The following is an 18,793-nucleotide window of genomic DNA, read 5'->3' on the forward strand; positions in this document are numbered from 1 at the left end:
ACACAGGTAGGATGTTGCAGAAGGAAAGCATGTGGCCAAGGCCCTCAGTTTTATTGTTAAATCTAAGCTGATATTAATGAACTGCTCCTCTTCTGCAGTGCTGAAGTCATCAGCTGGTGTTGCTTAGCCTTACATCCCCCCTATCATAAGCTCCCACCCTCCTGGGGGAGCCCACAGCCACACTATCTGATAGATTACCACATTGGTGTTGATCTTGTCAAACAACAAATCAGTAAGATAACATTACTGAACTGTGTTTTGCTTGATGTCTACAGGTTTACAAGAGGGCTAAGGCACTGGACCAGTCAGACAATGATATTTCTGCAGTCTATCGAGCATATATCCACTAGAGCGAGCTGTGATCTCTCCTCTGGACCACACAGTCTTTGATCCCTTATTTTTTCTTCCATGTCATGTATCAGGTGTTTTTATTTTAAATTGTACAGGTTTTATTCCCCTTTTTTCCTAGGTGCCAGCCATGTTTGCTGTCCACAATTCATGAGATGGTAAACCTTAAGCAAAGCACTGACTGTACTGAAGGTAAATAGGCTGTGAGAGTGCTGTAACAAGATTGAACTTGTGCATCACTGCAATTTGCTGCAGGACAAGTTTATGTTGTTTCTGATAACTAAAAAGTAATAGGATTTGTTCAGTGTGTTTGGTAAGGATATTTGGTCTTGTGCCACTGTGAAGAGTAGAGGGAATGACTCTTTGCTGTCAAATTTAATGGCAGCAAAAACTTTTTGTTTGTGTAAAATATTGACAGGTTTATTTAATTGAGTTTGATCTTTTCTTTTAATGTCCAGAATTCTACAAAAAAAAAACACCTGGAACCTGCCACTGCATTGCCTTAATAATGAACGCCCCTTGAGTCTTTCAGTAACAAATGTATTTATTTGTGTTCCTAGGTCTATTTGGCAACATTTGGCATAGCTTCTTTCTATATTCTGTTGTATTCTATCTGTATTATGTTGATTTATGGTTTTATGTTGATGTTAATGATCTTTCTCAAACAGGTTAAGAAAATAACAGTTGTATTGAGGCCTTAAAATGCAGTAATTATAAGTTTTTGTCAACAGTACTTGAGATTATTACATTTAATACCCTTCAACTTGTGCTTGGAAGAGTTCTCATTTCCAAATTATAATTTTTAAATGTTTTTCTGAAATGAGATGACTCCCATTTTTTTAATGTTTTATTTTAACTGGAGGAAACAAGCGCAATTGTCAATTGTTTTATATTCTGATAGTCATACATACAAGTTGTGTCTGGGTTTTGGAGGGGAATTTTAGACCACCAACTGCAGGATTGAAACAAGACTGAAAAGTTTTAGATAGTTAATATAGCAGGAGAGGGTCTATTACATGACTGAAACTGTAAGCTGTTAAAAGAATACATGTAGTTTGAATTATCAATTAACTCAAATGCAATATCTGTCAAGCCTTTATATGTTCACAACTCACTTAAGGGAAAGCATTTTGTTGCATTTATTTATTTACCTAGCCATTGATTGGAACTAAATGGTAACATGGATTCTTTATATTATTTATTCTTTAGTTGGCCCAAAATAGATATTAGTTGACATTCGGAGAGGGGCAGTAGCTGGTCACATGACAGGAAGGTGTAAAGATAACCTTATTGCAATCTGGAACCTGAGAGATAATATTCCAGGAAAAGTTATCGACTACCAGTTATGACATTTTTTCATGTATCTTTGGTGATATACTAGAAATATCATTTAAATCTTGGAATTTATAGCTGATGATGATATGATGACAATGATACTGTGAAAAAATGTCCCCACATCATTGTCTACCATAGGGCTCTAACAAGTTTATTTTCAGATTTAAAATGTCCTGCTTACATATCTTGCAGAACATTTTTAAATTGCCAATACTTGGGAATACGATCAAAATCATACATTTTGTTTGGGAAGGGGATTTTTTATCCCTCAGATGTTGATGTTTGTATATGCCTAATAAGTCAGCACCAGCCAGGCTCTTCTTGGATCAATGTAATTTTAAGTCTAACCAGGTCAAAAGGGATGGATGCATTTGCAGGTCTTCTCAGAAAATACCCAAGTGGATTCAGTTGGACACTTAAAATATGTGGTATACCGTCAATGCAAAATAAACTGTTGACCATAAAAAGCTCTATTACTGCAATGTTGTAGTGTGTCGGCTCAACTGCCACAATCTAATATCTGAGCTCTATACAATGTAAAACACCTTAAAAGAAATGAAAATGTATGATTGGTATATTTTGTTAACTTGTGGGGCAGTTTTTGATATGGGCCCATTAAGAACTCTACTACCTAGTTGAAATGATTTTGCAGATGCAAAAGACAATGCCAAAAAAACATGGCAATAAATACTCAACTTAAGGTATTATGTACCATAGAGTATGAAACAGCAAGTTCTTACATTGGAGTCCTGAAAGAAGCACAAATTGACCAAGACAGCTTTAATCTGTTGTTGCTTGTTAAGAATGCTTTTTATTTCACCACTGAAACTGCCCATCAAACATAGAATACAATTAAAGTCTGTGGTGTTTGGCTAATCAAACTTGCAAAATAAGTTTTGTTTCAGGTCCTGCATCCATGTTTTAAGATGTGTAATATTTTTTTTAAATTAGATTTCACCAACTTTATCGGGCAGGAATGTGGGTTTGATAGTTCAGCACCAATCCATCCCAGCTGATGACAGGAAATAACTGTACAATTGGATAATTAAGATGCACTTGAAGGAGAAAATGTTGATTAAATGCCTCCAAAGATCAAGAAAGTGCCCCCTCTTTCACCACCTTTGATAGACTTAAACATGAGCAAGTTGTAGCAACAAGGCCTGCTGTTCTTTTACTAGGTCTTATGCAATGTGAAATTAAATTGTAAAATCTTTAGGACTTGTAAAATTGTAATCAACTACTTAAACAAAAAAATCTGATGTTTTAAGTTCACGTTTTTTTAAACAGTACTTCAAATAAATTTGCTTCTCATACAACAGAATCATTTGATGCATGTTGAGAATCCATTGTCCCATGTCATGTTTGCCAAACAGGTTTTTTTTGTATTTGATTTAGGTTCCCCTTACACATTAGTGTAAAGAACTGTTTATAGATGACAGATGTAAATAGTACTTTAGTTTAAGTAGGGTTTTTTTATATCTACAAGAACTTGGATTTATGAAAGCAGGAAACCTTTGACAAACTAACATCTGATGTCTTAATTCTGTAGGTGCCCTTGAAGTGTTAATGGTTTAATATTTGGCTCATAACCTGGTTTATATCATTGAAATGACAAGGAGTTGGATTCTGTCAATGGAAGGAGAGTGAAACTTGTTTGAAAGATATTTATGATTTTGTGTACATGTTGGAATATCAAGACTTTTGTGCTGTTAAATAAATTCTTTCCTGATTCCTGACAAATATTGATCAATCATAATTCTTCAGTAAAATTTTAAGAGATGCACAGGAGACACTTGGGGTTTCATACACCAAGAAGCGGTGTTTTTTTTTTTTTTTTTTTAAAGGGTGTGTTTATACAGTGACAAGAAAAAGTATGTGAACCCTTTAAAACTATCTAAATAGTTTTCCGTTGGAAACAGCTGCAGCCACCGAACAATCTGAGTCTCCTCAGGAAGAACATCTTGTTTTTTCCTTTTCTGAAGAGGGTGTCAGTGTTGTGAGTCCAGTCCAGTTTATTTTTTATGTAGACCCTAAGGTTCTTGTATGAGTGCACCTACTCCACTTCCTCTACCTGGATGATGACAGGAACAAAGGGCTCCTGCTCCTCTGGTAGTCCTCCACCACCTCCTTGGTTTTGCTGATGTTGAGCTTCAGGTGGTTTCTGTCACACCATGTGACGAAGCTGTCTGTCTATCTCTCCTCTGTATTCCTGGAAGTCAGATGTGTAGAGAGACATGAAATATAATTATTTGTGTGGTATTAGGTTAAGCACATTGTGTTTGTCTATACTTGTGACTTACATGCAGATCAGATCACATTTGCAGTTAATGCAGAAAACTAGATTGTTTCAAAGAGTTCACATACTTTTTCTTGCCACTGTATATGGGTATCGGCAAAAATTAGTTTGGACATGTTGGCATATTTGGAGAGTCAGGGGGGCCACTGTGGATCAAGGCCCAGGTGTACAGCCTGGTGGAGCTGCTTGTCACCACCCTGTTCCAGGCCTATGCAGTCTTTTAAATGTCTCCAGATGGAACCCCAAGACAAGGAGAGACGATGAGCTATGGCTTGCTCTTCTCTATCATGGAGATTGCTACCTCCACCCCACCTGCAGGTATACACAATGATGTGTTGGAATACAGCCTACACGTGGTGATTTCTTCCACAGATAGATGTAATAAGCCTGAGACAATTATGTTGTCCTTATTGAGGAACAGCTGCTGTTGCACATTTTGCACTTTTAAATAACTAGCAGCTGCTTGTTCAAGTCTTAGGAAGGATGTCCATATACAGTATGTCATTATACGTGTCAGTTGTGTAATCTTGGTGAGACAGCTGTGCATGGTTTCCCATTAAGCTTAGGGAGATCTAACTAGAAGGTATAATATTGTTGCAGAGTTTCTCTGGGGGTAGAGTCTGTCGTGGGTTTGATCCGTAACTCCTGGAGTCAACGTGTCCTTTGGCAAAACACTACACCAAAATTTGCTCCTACAGCTGCATCGCTGTGTGAACGTGTGAGAATACTCTATGGCAACTTTTCCCATCAGTGCATGGAAGTGGAGTGAATGGGTAGATGTGACCTGCAGTGCACAAGCGATTTTAGCTGTCAAGACAAGTGCTATACAAACTCAGATCCATTTGCCATTTGATATCGGCAAGATTCCAATGTCATGCATACCTAGAAATGTATTAAATCTGCTTTTTTAGTGAAGATTTTATTGCTTCGCTCTACGCCTCTTCATCCCGTGGTTCCTGGCCTTTGAGTTGGTCCTGCTGCAGCACAGCCTTAGCCCTCATTTTTTGCAACAAATATAGGGTATTATATGTTTTCTAATCTAATGATTTAGTGTTTTGGCAAACTAGTAAACATGGAGAGGATCATAAACACTTAACTTACATTTCAAATGTTGCACAAAGGTTGATTTGATAAATAATCGATTGGCATTTGATACGTTTGAATATTTACCTGTCATTCACGAGTGTGTCATACAAGCTCTGTGTGATAAAGTTTAACGTATTTTTAGCATTAGCATTTTGCCGTCTCTACCTCGAAACTCTTGGTTAACGACCACCCAGGGAGCAAATACATACTGGATTTTCTAAAGCTTAAAACCTGGCCTCATAGGCATTTCATCCTTGCCAATGACGCTGCGCAGAAATTATATTAACAATAGGAAGTAGGCGGGGCCTATTTAATACTGAATGTGTGACAAGTCTAATGATGCCTTCAGGTGACCTCTGTAAACACAAAAACCTTTGCAGTGTGAAAGGGATTTAATTAAAAAAAACATCCATCTCATATACATATGTATTATACTTTTTTATACAACACAGATGAAACTGATTTTAGTCATCGTGGGGGAATTGGTGAGAAAATGCAAATATAGCTTAATGAATACTTCAAAAGGTTTAAGCATATAAACCTGAACAAAACTTACATTCATCTGCACTAACAGCCCACTTCGTTGTGTATATCAGCTGTTTCTCTCGCATCAATTTGTGTCATTTATATTTTCTTCGGATTTTATGTCTTTAAATGTGCAATCGCGTCATTTCCGACAGCACGTAACAGGAGCATCAAATCCTTCACTTAAGCTAGTGGGTAAGCAGTGGTGAGACACCTCTGTTCTAAGGCGTAGACAGATTGCCTTTAGGGGTATATATTCAAGGATTTGATTATCTATGCAGCACAAAATGCTCAACCCGCAGAGATCTTTGTCTGAGCTGCCCAAGATGTCCGCTGCCAGTCAAGTGGAGAGAGCTGTTTTGGTAAGCCGTTCATACCCTTGCTCTGCAACACAGAAACAGTGCAGTTTGCTGATTCACTGACTGAACCGTCGGTTTCGAAAAATGTATTCATGACTGATGTAAGTTATATTTGTGGCACTCAGGGTTTAAATTATGAAGCAGGATGTGAATAACGTGCTATTTAGCCGAGAAGGACAGCAGCATCCGCGCGCTATAATGCAGGTGCTGTAGCCAGGGCTGGCGCTGTCAGTCTTTCTGAGATGATGTTGACAGTGGGCCTGTAAATTATCCAAAAGCAACAGCAAGTCACAACTGGGTCCTCCTTGTTTGTGTAGACCGACGGATAAAGACTGTCATAGTAAGTGGCTGACTGACTTTAATCTTTTTTTTTTTTTTTTTTTTTTTTTTTTAAACAAAAATATGCAGCAAGTTATCCGTGTGAGAAAAATAAGGTGTAGCCAGAGATTAAATAATATGATGGGTTTGTGTTATCAAACATATGATTCACTCATTTGCTAAGATTTGATTCAGGTGTGAGGTCGATATGATGCTGGCTTATTTCAGTGACTTTCTTTGGTATGACTCCTCTTTGTATGTTTAACTTTGATTAATATGTTTGCAATACATTCACGATTAATTAGACTACGTTTTATTTCGTCCACCCTCATTTACACGTGTCAGACATAAGTAAAAGAACTAAACATTTGAACTCTCCTTGTTGTGCAGGATGATGCAATACTGCAAGTTATCAGTCTGCATGAAGTGGATGTGGCTATTGTCAAACCAGCCATTAGTTTGCTTTCTAGTTAGTTTTGACTGCCCTAATCCTTTTCGGAGCCAGAAAATATTCAGACAATGGAATGAATAACAAGCACTACCTGATCTCTACCCATGTTGACACTAGGTCAAAAAAGCCTCGTCTGAAGAAGTGCTGTCTTTCATTCTTTAATTTCTATATTGAACTGTAACATAATTTAAAAATACAAAAGTGCATTTCTTTAAGGAGATGAATCTCGAAACTGAGAACATAGCCTACACTTATCCAGATAATGTGTGCTGATTTAATAAACCTGGTGAAAGTGGAAAAAAAACAAATATAGTGTATATAGAAATGTGTCCTTGAAGTCTATCAAGGCTTGGATCGCATACGCCATGGGGGGGTGATGACAGTCAGAGAAGACAAAAGTTAACAATTTAACTTGATAACAGAGCATAATACGCTGCTCAAAAAATACACATAATCATCACAATGTAACTCCAAGGCAATCACACTTCCAGGATACCAGCCTGTCTAGTTAGGGGGCAACACTGATTGAATCAATTTCACCTGCTGTTGTGCAAATGGGACAGACAACAGGTGGAAAGGAGCAGCAATTAGCAAGATAACCCCTATAAAGGAATGGTGTTGCAGGTGGTGGCCACAGACCACAGATTTGTCCAGTGCTCTTACCACTAGTGGTAGCATGAGAAGTTGCTCAGGTAGTGCAGCTCATCCACGATGGCACATCCATGCGCACCATGGCAAGAAGGTTTGCTATGTCTCCCAGCACACTGTCAAGAGCCTGGAGGAGATACCAGGAGACAGGCCAATACACCAGGAGATGTAGAGGGGGAGCCATAGGAGGGTAACAACCCAGCAGCAGGACCGCTATCTGCTCCTTTGTGCAAGAAGGACCAGGAGGAGCACTGCAAGAGCCCTACAAAATGATGTCCAGGAGGCCACTAATGTGCATGTTTCTGCTGAGACTGTCAGAAACAGACTCCATGAGGGTTGTATGAGGGCTTGATGTCCACAGGTGGGGCCTGTGTTGACAGTCCAGGACCATACAGCCTGATTGGCATTTGCCAGAGAACACCAGAATCGGCAGATTTACTATTTGCACCCTGTGCTCTTCACAGATGAGAGCAGGTTCACTGAGCACATGTGACAGACGTGAGAGAGTCTGGAGACGCCATGGAGAACATTCTGCTGCCTGCAACATCCTTCAGCATGACCGGTTAGGTGGTGGGTCAGTGATGGTGTGGGGTGGCATAGCCAAGGAGGGCCACACAGACCTCTATGTGCTAGCCAGAGGTACCTTGACTACCATTAGGTACCAGGATGAGGTACTCAGACCCATTGTCAGACCATATGCTGGTGAGGTGGGCCCTGGGTTCCTTCTGATGCACGATAATGCTCTGCCTCATGTGGCTGGAGTGTGTCAGCAGTTCCTGCATGGCAAAGGCATTGTTGTTATGGATTTGCCTGCCCTTTCCCAAGACCTGAAACCAATCAAGCCCCTCTGGGACATCATGTCTTGTTCATCCACCGCCACCATGGTGCACCACAGACTGTCCAGGAGCTGACTGATGCCCTGATCCAGGTGTGGGAGGAGATCCTGCAGGAGACCATCCGTCGTCTCATCAGGAGCATGCCCAGATGTTGTAGGGAGTGCATACAGGCATGTGGAGACCATACACACTACTGAGCCTCATTTTGAGTTGTCTTGAGGGATTTCACAGAAGTTTGATCAGTCTGTGATCTGATTTTCCTCTTTAATTTTGAGTATGATTCTGAATCTAGTCCTTCATGGGTTAATGATTTTGGTTTCCATTGATCAAGCTTATGTTATTTTGTTGTCAATGCACTCTACTATTTAATGAATAAAGATTTTCAATTGGAATTTTTCATTCATAGAGATCTGGGATGTGTTATTTAAGTGTTCCCTTTATTTTTTGAGCACTGTATTAGTCTCTGTCAGTACCAGGGTGAGAAATTTATAGTTGTGAGGCTATACTGTCAACTTTGAACTCCAGTAAAACGCTTTCTAATTCTCCTTAAAGATTTCAGCGTTTAAATTGGCATATTAGTTCCTGATGTTGTCATTGTCCCATATGTCTATTCTTTTTATTACCATATTTTTTTGAAATTGATAGGAGGAGGAATTCAACTGGCTACTTAAAGAAGAGGTACACGCTGTGTTGAAGCAGCTCCAGGATGTTCTCAAGGTAAAAGTTAAAATTTAATGTAGTTATATATAGTTAAACATTGTAACATTGTGAGACATGAATGTTATTGCACATTTAAAGATAAACTTCTTTGCTTGGAGAGCACTTCCATGCTGTATTTGTGCACTGTACTATCATAAATATATCTGTATGAAAACACTGTTTTTTTCCTTTTTTATTTTTTTTGCAAGACAGAATGACATATCTAATAGATGTTTTTTTTGATCATCTGAATGATGTATTTTCATAAATATTGCTGCTGAAAGGTATTGTGGATATAATGGTTGGTTCTGGGTTTCTTTTACTGAAAGAGAAGACAGAGGCAGTATTGATGCTTATTCATCATTTCTTTGGGGAATTTAACCCTCTAGTAATATTACCATTACATACTCACAGGCCATTTTAGTTCTTAACCTGCCATATTAGATATAGACTGTTGTCCTCTAGGTGTCTTAGCTTCCTAGAAATTGATTTCAATGACTGAGTTTAAACCATTTCATTGGATAGTAAATAATTACAGTGATATTCTATAGCAAGGCAAATGCCTTCATGTAGTTTTTATTTACTAAGAATATTTAGATGGGCAACAGAAACATGAATTAATTAAATAATACAATCTTATCATCTTGAAATGATGCCAGTAAAAGCCCATAAATGTCAAGCATCATAACACTGTCCTGGCCAGCGGTGTTTTCAGTAGGTCTCTAATTCTTGTTACAGGATTCTAGACTGAAGATGGATTCATGGATGAGAAAAGTTTAGTTTGAGTACTGAATCCACACTTAGCCCAAAAGCAATGGCTTCACAATACCATTAAGCAATTAAGATTTTTTTTTTTACTAATACATTTTCTTTCTGCTGTCTCAGGAAGCATCAAGACGTTTCTCCATGCCGACACCAGGCCTTGAGAGTCAGCTCAAACAGGAAAACTTCATCCTTGGCAGTTCAACGTAATTATCCCTCTCTGGTTACCTATCTCTAACATTTCTATGGTTAACAGATTAAATTGGCACAATTCATTCAGTGAAATACATATTATAGCATGACTTCCTGTAGAAGAATTAGATTTCAGGGCCTCAGCCACTGATAGTTTGAAATGTACTTGGAAACTAAAACAAATCTGGTGGTTCTTTTGGAGTGTAGTATTTTAGATCAGATTTCTACCTTCAAACACTATAAATCATACTTGTACCATAAACTCACTTTCCCATTGTTCCTATAAGAAATTTTGAAACAGTAACAATGTTTTGTTCTGCAGCATGGATCAAGTGAAGGGGGTGCTGACTCTGCAGGGAGAGACGCTGACTCAGGCTGTAAGTTTATGAAATTGGGGCTGTATACCTCGTGAAATTTGAACACTGACACTTGTCTCTTGTTGATGTTTAACCATTTCTTAACAGGACATAAACCTAAAAGTTGCCAAAAGCAGCCAGGTGCTGCACTTTCAGTTCAGAGAGGACAAGCAATGGAAACTACAGCAGGTACAGTTAGGTTCTTTTTCCTTATTAAAGGGATACTTCAACATTTTGGCAAATTCGTCCATTGCCATAATCCCTATAGTCTTAGTAATAGGTTCATTACCTTCAGTTGTCAGCATAGCATAGCATGCGTGGTGAATGTACAGGTCACAACTTGTCCACAAGAGCGTTTTGGAGTTGTTGGATTGTGTATTTGATGAGTTTGATGAGGGAAAGCCGGAATACTGTCTGCTTACATTGAGTTGGCACAGCAGGTCCGAACTCGGCAGCGGCCGATCTAAAAACAGCTTTCACCGACAACTGAAGGTAACGAACTTATTATTAAGACTATAGCAATTATGGCAATGGACGAATTTGCCAAAATGTTGAAGTATCCCTTTAAGTTTTCTCATTGTCTGTCCACTGCATAGATATTTGGACCACTACAGTACCAAATTCAGTATTATTGAATTGTTTAGGGAAAAGTCATGCAATACTTGATAACTAGAAAATGTAGATACAGACTTTCCAAACTCTATTTTACTGGTCTTGCTATGCGCAACACATGGTATGAAAATCTGCTTGAATTTAGGATTTTTTTTTTTAATTGTTGTGAAAAAAGGCTGTATACTTTGAAAATATTTCAATTTGTGCTTAGACTAAGTAACTATAACAAAATGTACATTTGATAGAAATGGGATTAGTCTGCCTAAATAAAAATTTAAGGGCATCACACAATTGTGGCACTGTTCAAGTGGCTCATAGTGGGGTCCCCTGATTTAAACTGTTTTTCATTTACATCCATAGTACTTTTGTACCTTGTGTATGAATTGTAAAGTCTGTTTGGTCATAATGATTAGTCACATTTGAATATTTCCTTGTTCAGCGATGTTTGTAAGCTCAACGTGATGGCAGCTGATTTCTGTTTGATATCATGTTGTTAGCTGATGGTATTGTCTTGAAGCCAGTTGGGCCAGCCATATGAACATAGCACAAACACAAACAATGTAGCTATAAAGCCTGAATAGCTTCTGTTTATTGCAAAGGGTTTTTGTATGTATTGCACATGGGGTACATGCTCAATGATAGGGCAAAATGTACAACAGCCATACAATGCTCCTATGAGGAGGCTAACCCAACATTTAACATAACATAGGTAATGTCTAATGCATAATTTGTAAGCAAATCTTCTTTGTATGTCTATTCATCAGATCCAGGATGCCAGAAACCATGTGAACCAGGCTCTCCAGCTGCTGAGCAGCCATGATGAGAGCTACCACTTTAAGACAGGGGCTGAGGTTAATAAGGTCTGTCTCTTCATGGCAGCTGTCTTGGTCTGTTCAGAAAAAGCAGAACTTGATAGTATTACTATTTTTAATTGCTATGGTGAAAGCTTCATTTTTGCATTTTGACCCTAGCTCATGGATGCAGTGATGCTGCAGCTGACACGAGCAAGAAACCGCCTCACCACCCCAGCCTCCTTGACTCTGCCTGAATTAGCCACCAGTGGTCTAATGGTACAGGACATAAGACAGAACACCACACACTGATTTTATTCACCCTTTATTCACTCTTTTTAGCTTTCCTGTTTATCTCTTCCATCACCAGAAAATGTTTTCTCCTCCCATGCCTGGGGATGTGATGGTGAACTTCTACATCAACTTGAGCAAACTTTGTCTGACTGTCTACCAACTTCATGTATTGCCTCCTAACACCACAAAGGTAAAACACAAATATATCGTACATAATATGGAGCTATATTCAATCATTGATGTTTTCTTTTTTTAATCTTTTAATGGACAGAATTTCAAGCCAGCCGGAAGTTCAGTGCTGCATAACCCAGGAGCAATGTTGTAAGTAGGGATGCACAATATTATCAGTAAAGTATCAGCATCCACAGATACAAACATGGACAGATTGTTGGTATCCTTCCGTTAAAGAAAGAAAAACCCACAATGGTCACTTAAATAAATAGAAACTGACTAAATAAATAAAAAAATGTACTAAAAATTAAATAATGAAAATCACGCATTGCTTTTGAAATGTGGTTCGAAAGAATCATTTTAAAAAACAGTAATGAAACTGGCTTGGACAAAACTGATGGCATCCCTAGAAAAGATGTAAAATAATTTGACCTGAAGGATATGTTGAACTAAGGTGTGCACTGTAATTAGCATCAAAGGTGTCTTCAAAATAATAGTCAGTCTGCCATTTTAAAGAGTGAAAAGTAGCCACTGTGCTGTTAGGTGTCATGGTGTGTACCACACAAATAAAGCTAAGGAGAGAACTGTTCCAGGAGATAAGAAAGAAAATTTTAGACAAGCATGTTAAAAGTAAAGGCTGTTAGACCATCTCCAAGCAGCTTGATGTTCCTGAGACTACAGCTGCACATACTATTCAGAAGTTCAAGGCCCACGGGACTGTAGACAGCCTCCCTGGAATTGGCCACAAGAGGAAAATTGATAACAAATTAGAGTGAGGCAGATAATACGAATGGTAACCAAAGAGACCAGACCAACTTCCAAAGAGATTAGAGTTGAACTCCAAGGTCAAGGTACATCAGTGTCAGGTCACACCATCTGTAGCTGTTTGAGCCAAAGTGGACTTAATGGAAGATGACATGAGGAAGACTCCATTGTTGAGGGGGTTTTTCTGATTAGTAGGGGGATTGTGGACAGGCCAGGGGCACATATTTTTGCTAGAATAGCCTGAAAAAGTAAGCTTACAAAGCAGATGGATACGCCCATTTCCGGTTTCTCCCTAGTGAATCCATCTTGCAAAGCTCCCGTCTGAACCATACTGGCCCGGTTAGAAAGTGACAGGACCAATCAGCGACGAGGGGCAGTACTTTCGGGCACGCTGGAGTCATGACGTAAGCAAGCAGCAACAAGAGGCTGCTGCAATTATGGCGGAAGACATTAGCGTAGATGCTGCTAAAGCTCCAGTTTTATCAGAACTTGATGACATTTCTTTGTTAAAAGAAGAACAAAGAACAGCATTGAGTTGTTTTCTTTTCAAAGACGACAAAAGTCATGTACTGACATTTCTACAGTAGCTAGGTTCGTGTTATATAGTTATATATGGAGTTTGCTCCTTCGATAGGGGCACAGCTCAGTAGCGGCTACGTCACGTGTTTTGTTGCTCTGATTGGCCTGTAAAGATGTGACTGACAGAACGTTCATCCAATCACCCTCTGAATTTTTTTTCAAAGGCTCTGTTCTTTCCCAAACGCTATCTATGAGTGGTTTTCCAGATGGAAGTGTGAAACAAATCTATCTGGCGTGCCAGGTTACTGAAACAGTGTATTTTGCATAATATGCGACCTTTTAAGAGTACCATCATTTTTGCTTAGGCCAGGTTCATTAGTTTGTTTGCTTTTTAAATGATTCTGTTGAACCACAATTCAAAAGCAATGTATGATTTTCATTAGTTAATTTTCAGGACATTTTTTTATTATTACTTTTGTCAGTTCCAAGTTATTTCAGTGACCATTGTGGGTTTTTCTTTATTTAAGAATGGCACCAACATTTTTGTCCATGTGTATATGAGCTTAAAAAGTTAAATATTGGGAATAGCAAAAGTGAACATTTTTCCCCATATATTAGCTGACATATCTGTTTTATAAATCATATTTTGGCCACAAATACAGGGAAAATTGTGCAGGCAGCCCAGGTTAAAGTCTGGCCTAAGACATAAGAGACACTTGGTGTTTTTAACAATAAAAAAAGTGTGTATGTACTGGCATCAGTATCGACATTAGGTAACTGAGTTTGGGAATATTGGCTTATTGGATATCCACAATATTCCAATATTATGCATCTTTAGTTGTACGTCTTTGTTTCTTTGTATGTTTGTTTGTTGGTTCTTTCTTTCCTTATTTTTCTTAAAAACAAATGTGATCATGTGTATCTTTAAGTTAATTTTGAGCTCTATTTGCTCTTTGTCATCAACATATTTCTTCCACAGTGAGCTCAACAACAACCGGTTTGAGGTCAGCCACGTTCACAAGGTTGAGTGTGTTGTGCCATGGCTAAATGATACACTGGTTTTTTTCACCATCTCCCTACAGCTCTGTCAGCAGCTAAAGGACAAGGTGAGTGTCTCTGCCAAATGATACCACTTAAATTATCAATCAAAGATTAATAAATTCACACTTTATTTCTTAAATCTGCACTCAGCAATAAATGAACAGTACTAACAACAAAGGTTCAAAAGGGGAAGGGCTTCTGTTTCTTCCAGTACCCCATTCTTTATTTCTTTTAAAGATATCCTACAAAGGACCTCCTTGGTATTTCCTAACGGACCTACCTGAATGATGTAATGATGTAAGGTTTTCCTGTCGTAGAGACATGATCTTTTTCTGTCATTTTACCATTGTAGATGGCTACAGTAAAACAGTCAGTGGGTGGGAATCATCAAAGACAAATTCAGAAAATTTTTAAAAACAAAAGACAGCCTTCAGTGCTGCAGCCCCTACCCTCTGGAGCACTCTTCCTGCAGATATCCGTAGCGCTCCATCTCTGGACATTTTCAAAAAATGTCTCAAGCACCACCTGTTCACCACAGCCTACAGTCTTCACTAAACCACCCCTTACACTCATCCTACCCCTCACATAGTTTGTCCATGTCTATGTGTTCCTGTAAAGCGTCCTTGGGTTTCTTGAAAGGCACTCTATAAATTCAAGATATTATTATTATTATTATTGTCTGTTGTTGTCAAATTAATTTAAAAGCAGTTATATAAGTAAATAATCAATGTAGCAAAAAGATGCAGGAAGCTTTATTTTATTTTTTAAGGTAGTACTCTGTGGTTTAACCTGCTGAACCTGACATCAGAAATGTGCTATCTTTAATTACAAAAAAGTTATGCAGGCTGAGAATTTCCTTGGACACAAGAGGTGGAAAACTGAGTGGTGAGATGTGAAAAATTATTTTATTTTACCTTTTAATAAAATAGTCTATGACTGTTTATTCAGTGAGTGATTTTACTGCAGGTCATTATAAAATTGGGCTGTTATTAAACATCTGGATGTCAGTATCCCATCAAAGAGCATGGACATCATGAGGTGTAAGGAACTCCACTCTGTGTCAGCACAATTCGTATCAAATGTCAATATTACATATCGATATTAACTCTGTTGCTTTATGACATCAGGTTTTTAAGGCCCAGATAAAAACTGATATTAGGGAGTAAAGAAAAATAATAACTAGAAAAGCACTCGGAGAGCGCAGACCTCCACCATTAGCCCTATCTCCCAATAGTAAAGAATCCTTTAAAAAATTCCTGGATCCAGACGTTAATCCAGATCAATCCCAAAATCTAATCAGTTCTTCCTTATGCCATTTGTGACATTTCCTGAAAATTTCATCAAAATCTGTCCATAACTTTTTGAGTTATGTTGCTAACAAACAAACTAACAAACCCTGTTGATCTAACAAATCCTGCCAATCACATACAGTTGCAAGAAAAAGTATGTGAACCCTTCGGAATTTCTTGAATTTCTGCATGAATTGGTCATAAAATGTGTTCTGATCTTCATTAAAGTCACAACAATAGACAAAAACAGTCTGCTTAAACTAATACAGCACAAAAAAATATGTTTTCATGTTTTTATTGAACAAAACATCAGAATGAGAATCAGAATCTCTTTATTGTTCCTTGAAGGGAAATTAGTTTTGCAGCAGGGGCACACAAAAGACAAGGTACACAATGACAGCATCAGACATGTAAACATTCTGGTGTGATGTCTGGTGTGAATCGCTCTCTTGAGGTCATGCTACAGCATCTCAATCGGGTTGAGGTCAGGACTCTGACTGGGCCACTCCAGAAGGCATATTTTCTTCTGTTGAAGCCATTCTGTTGTTGATTTACTTCTGTGTTTTTGGTCACTGTCCTGTTGCATCACCCATCCTCTGTTGAGCTTCAGTTGGCGGACAGATGGTCTTAAGTTTTCCTGCAAAATGTCTTGATAAACTTGGGAATTCATTTTTCCGTCAATGACAGCAATCCTTCCAGGCCCTGAGGCAGCAAAGCAGCCCCAAACCATGATGGCCCCTCCACCATATTTCACAGTTGGGATGAGGTTTTGATGTTGGTGTGCTGTCCCTTTTTTATCTACACACAGCGTTGTGTGTTCCTTCCAAACAACTCAATTTTGGTTTCATCTGTCCACAGAATATTTTGGCAGAAGTGCTGTGGAACATCCAGGTGCTCTTTTGCAAACTTCAGATGTGCAGCAATGTTTTTTTGGACAGCAGTGTCTTCCTCTGTGGTGTCCGCCCATGAACTCCATTCTTATTTAATGTTTTACTTATTGTAGATTTGTCAACACAAATGTTAGCATGTGCCAGAGATTTCTGTAAGTCTTTAGCTGACACTCTAGGATTCTTCTTCACCTGATTTAGCATTTTGTGCTGTGCTCTTGCAGTCATCTTTACAGGACGACCACGCCTAGGGAGAGTAGCAACAGTGCTGAACTTTCTCCATTTGTAGACAGTCTGTCTTACCACGGACACATGAACATCAAGGCTTTAAGAGATACTTTTGTAACCCTTTCCAGCTTCATGCAAGTCATCAATTCTTGATCGTAGGTCTTCTGAGAGCTCATTTGTGCCAGGCATGGTTCACATCAGGCAATGCTTCTTGAGAACAGCAAATTCAAAACTGGTGTGTGTTTTTTTATAGGGCAGGGCAGCTTTATCCAACATATCCAATCTCATCACATTGATGGACTCCAGGTTGGCTGACTCCTGGCTCCAATTAGCTCTTGGAAAAGTCATTAGCCTAGGGGTTCACATACTTTTTCCACCCTGCACTGTGAATGTTTACAAGTTTTGTTCAATAAAAACATGAAAACATATTTTTGTGCAGTATTAGTTTAAGCAGACTGTGTTTGTCTATTGTTGTGACTTAGATGAAGATCAGAACACATTTTATGACCAATTTATGCAGAAATCCAAGAAATCCCAAAGGGTTCACATACTTCTTCTTGCAACTGTAACCTCCTTGGCGGAGGTAATAATAAAATGGAGCGAAACCTGCATGCTAGTTTAGGCGGACAACTTGTGCACACCTGACATGCATCGTAATCAAATCACCTGTCCTTGCAATTTAGCGGTCTGTTTAAGCTGCTAGATTTCAGGTCTTTCCCTCGGCTCTGCAGTTGCCAGCTCTGCCTTTTATCAGTACTGTGCTTACTTTAAACCCACCTCCACCCCAGCGTCCACCTGTAGGCTCCAACAGGGATGTTATCTCATCACTCCTCAAATTCCCCATGTAAAATATATCTGCAAGGTGATAAGGTCGTAGCCTGACACAAAGATAAATTGACTGACTGAGACATGAATTTTCATACATTTACATGCTTATATTTGAGGATTTTAAAAAAGTGTTTAACCGTGTCTGGCGTGTTAATAGCCTGTGATAGAGTGGCTTATTTATGGCTACTGACCTAAATGATATTAACTTTGCTTCTGTTAAATCTCACTTTTTCTCATCTTTGCAGATATCTGTTTTCTCAAGTTTCTGGAACTACAGACCTTTCTAATCATCTCATGTTCACCTTCAAGTGACTAGTCAGAACCAAACTAAACCCACAAATGTAAGGGATATCATGGGAAGATGTATGTTTCTTTTAATATTTAAAGCAGTCATTCAATTTCAAGTGTTGCATGATTAGCTAAGTGAGCCAATCAAACTGTCAGAGATATTGATGTTTGTGTCTTTAGTTTTGTTAGACCTGCTGACTGATAATTCTCTTATGTGTATTGCATTCCAGCACTGACTTGAATTTTTTCAAAGAAGTGAATGTTTCAGAGATATATATTATTTAGCTACATTTAAGAAACTTAGAACTTATTAAGTATTTAGCTTGATCTTATCCCAAAGTTTAGTACACTAAGTTAATGGCTCAGGGCTGGAAGTCTAAATAGTTTATTTCCTAAATGTTAAGCAAACCTGTTTTTTTTTTTTGTTTTTTTTTGTTTTTTTGTTAAAATCTTTTTGCATTCACTCACTTTCCCACAGTCCTATCCTATCCAGGAAAAAAAAATCAGTCTTTCTCTACTTTTCTCACAGGATTCAAAGGGGCAACCAAATGAGTAGTGTGGTTAGCACCACTTATCTAATTAAACTGTGTTGAAGTGGAGCTTTGTCAAGTCTAGAAAAAAGAAGTTGTGGCATGTCATTATTAAAATGGTGGTGTTGTCAACACTTAAGTTTTTTTCTTTTAATCTTAAGCAGTTGATCAGTTAGTTGTCACTTTGAGGTATAGTTACCGGAACAAAAGTACTTCCTTGAAGGACATTTTATTCAGAAATTTAGCCATTCTCAAACTTCAACTTTTAAACTCCAAGTTTGAAAACGACTATATTTCTGGTATTTAAAAGTAGTGAATTCATCCCTGAGTCACAAAGCA

The 18,793-nt window shown here is 38.4% G+C and overlaps 2 protein-coding genes across 4 annotated transcripts in view; both read left to right on the forward strand.

Moving 5' to 3' along the window:
* The window catches only part of glyr1 (glyoxylate reductase 1 homolog (Arabidopsis)), a 34,972-nt gene extending 31,549 nt beyond the window's left edge, over positions 1–3,423 (forward strand). For both annotated transcript variants that reach the window (XM_041778244.1, XM_041778245.1), the window contains one exon: positions 276–3,423. In XM_041778244.1, the coding sequence (XP_041634178.1) occupies positions 276–350 (75 nt within the window). In that variant the 3' untranslated portion in view covers positions 351–3,423. The remainder of the gene's footprint in view (positions 1–275) is intronic.
* Positions 488–18,588, forward strand: rogdi (rogdi atypical leucine zipper). Of its 2 annotated transcripts, none has more exons than XM_041778247.1 (11): positions 488–540; positions 8,848–8,919; positions 9,787–9,869; positions 10,178–10,232; positions 10,320–10,400; positions 11,588–11,683; positions 11,795–11,893; positions 11,985–12,098; positions 12,180–12,229; positions 14,343–14,469; positions 17,882–18,588. In XM_041778247.1, the coding sequence occupies exons 3-11, from the start codon at positions 9,808–9,810 to the stop codon at positions 17,921–17,923; spliced, it is 726 nt and encodes a 241-aa protein (XP_041634181.1). In that variant the 5' UTR covers positions 488–540; positions 8,848–8,919; positions 9,787–9,807; the 3' UTR covers positions 17,924–18,588. The 2 variants fall into 2 exon arrangements, with proteins under 2 accessions (XP_041634181.1, XP_041634180.1); XM_041778246.1 differs by lacking the exon at positions 488–540 and adding an exon at positions 5,766–5,952.
* Positions 18,589–18,793: the final 205 nt, after the last annotated feature.

Source organism: Cheilinus undulatus, linkage group 21 (assembly GCF_018320785.1).
Source record: "Cheilinus undulatus linkage group 21, ASM1832078v1, whole genome shotgun sequence".
NCBI classification, from domain to species: domain Eukaryota; kingdom Metazoa; phylum Chordata; class Actinopteri; order Labriformes; family Labridae; genus Cheilinus; species Cheilinus undulatus.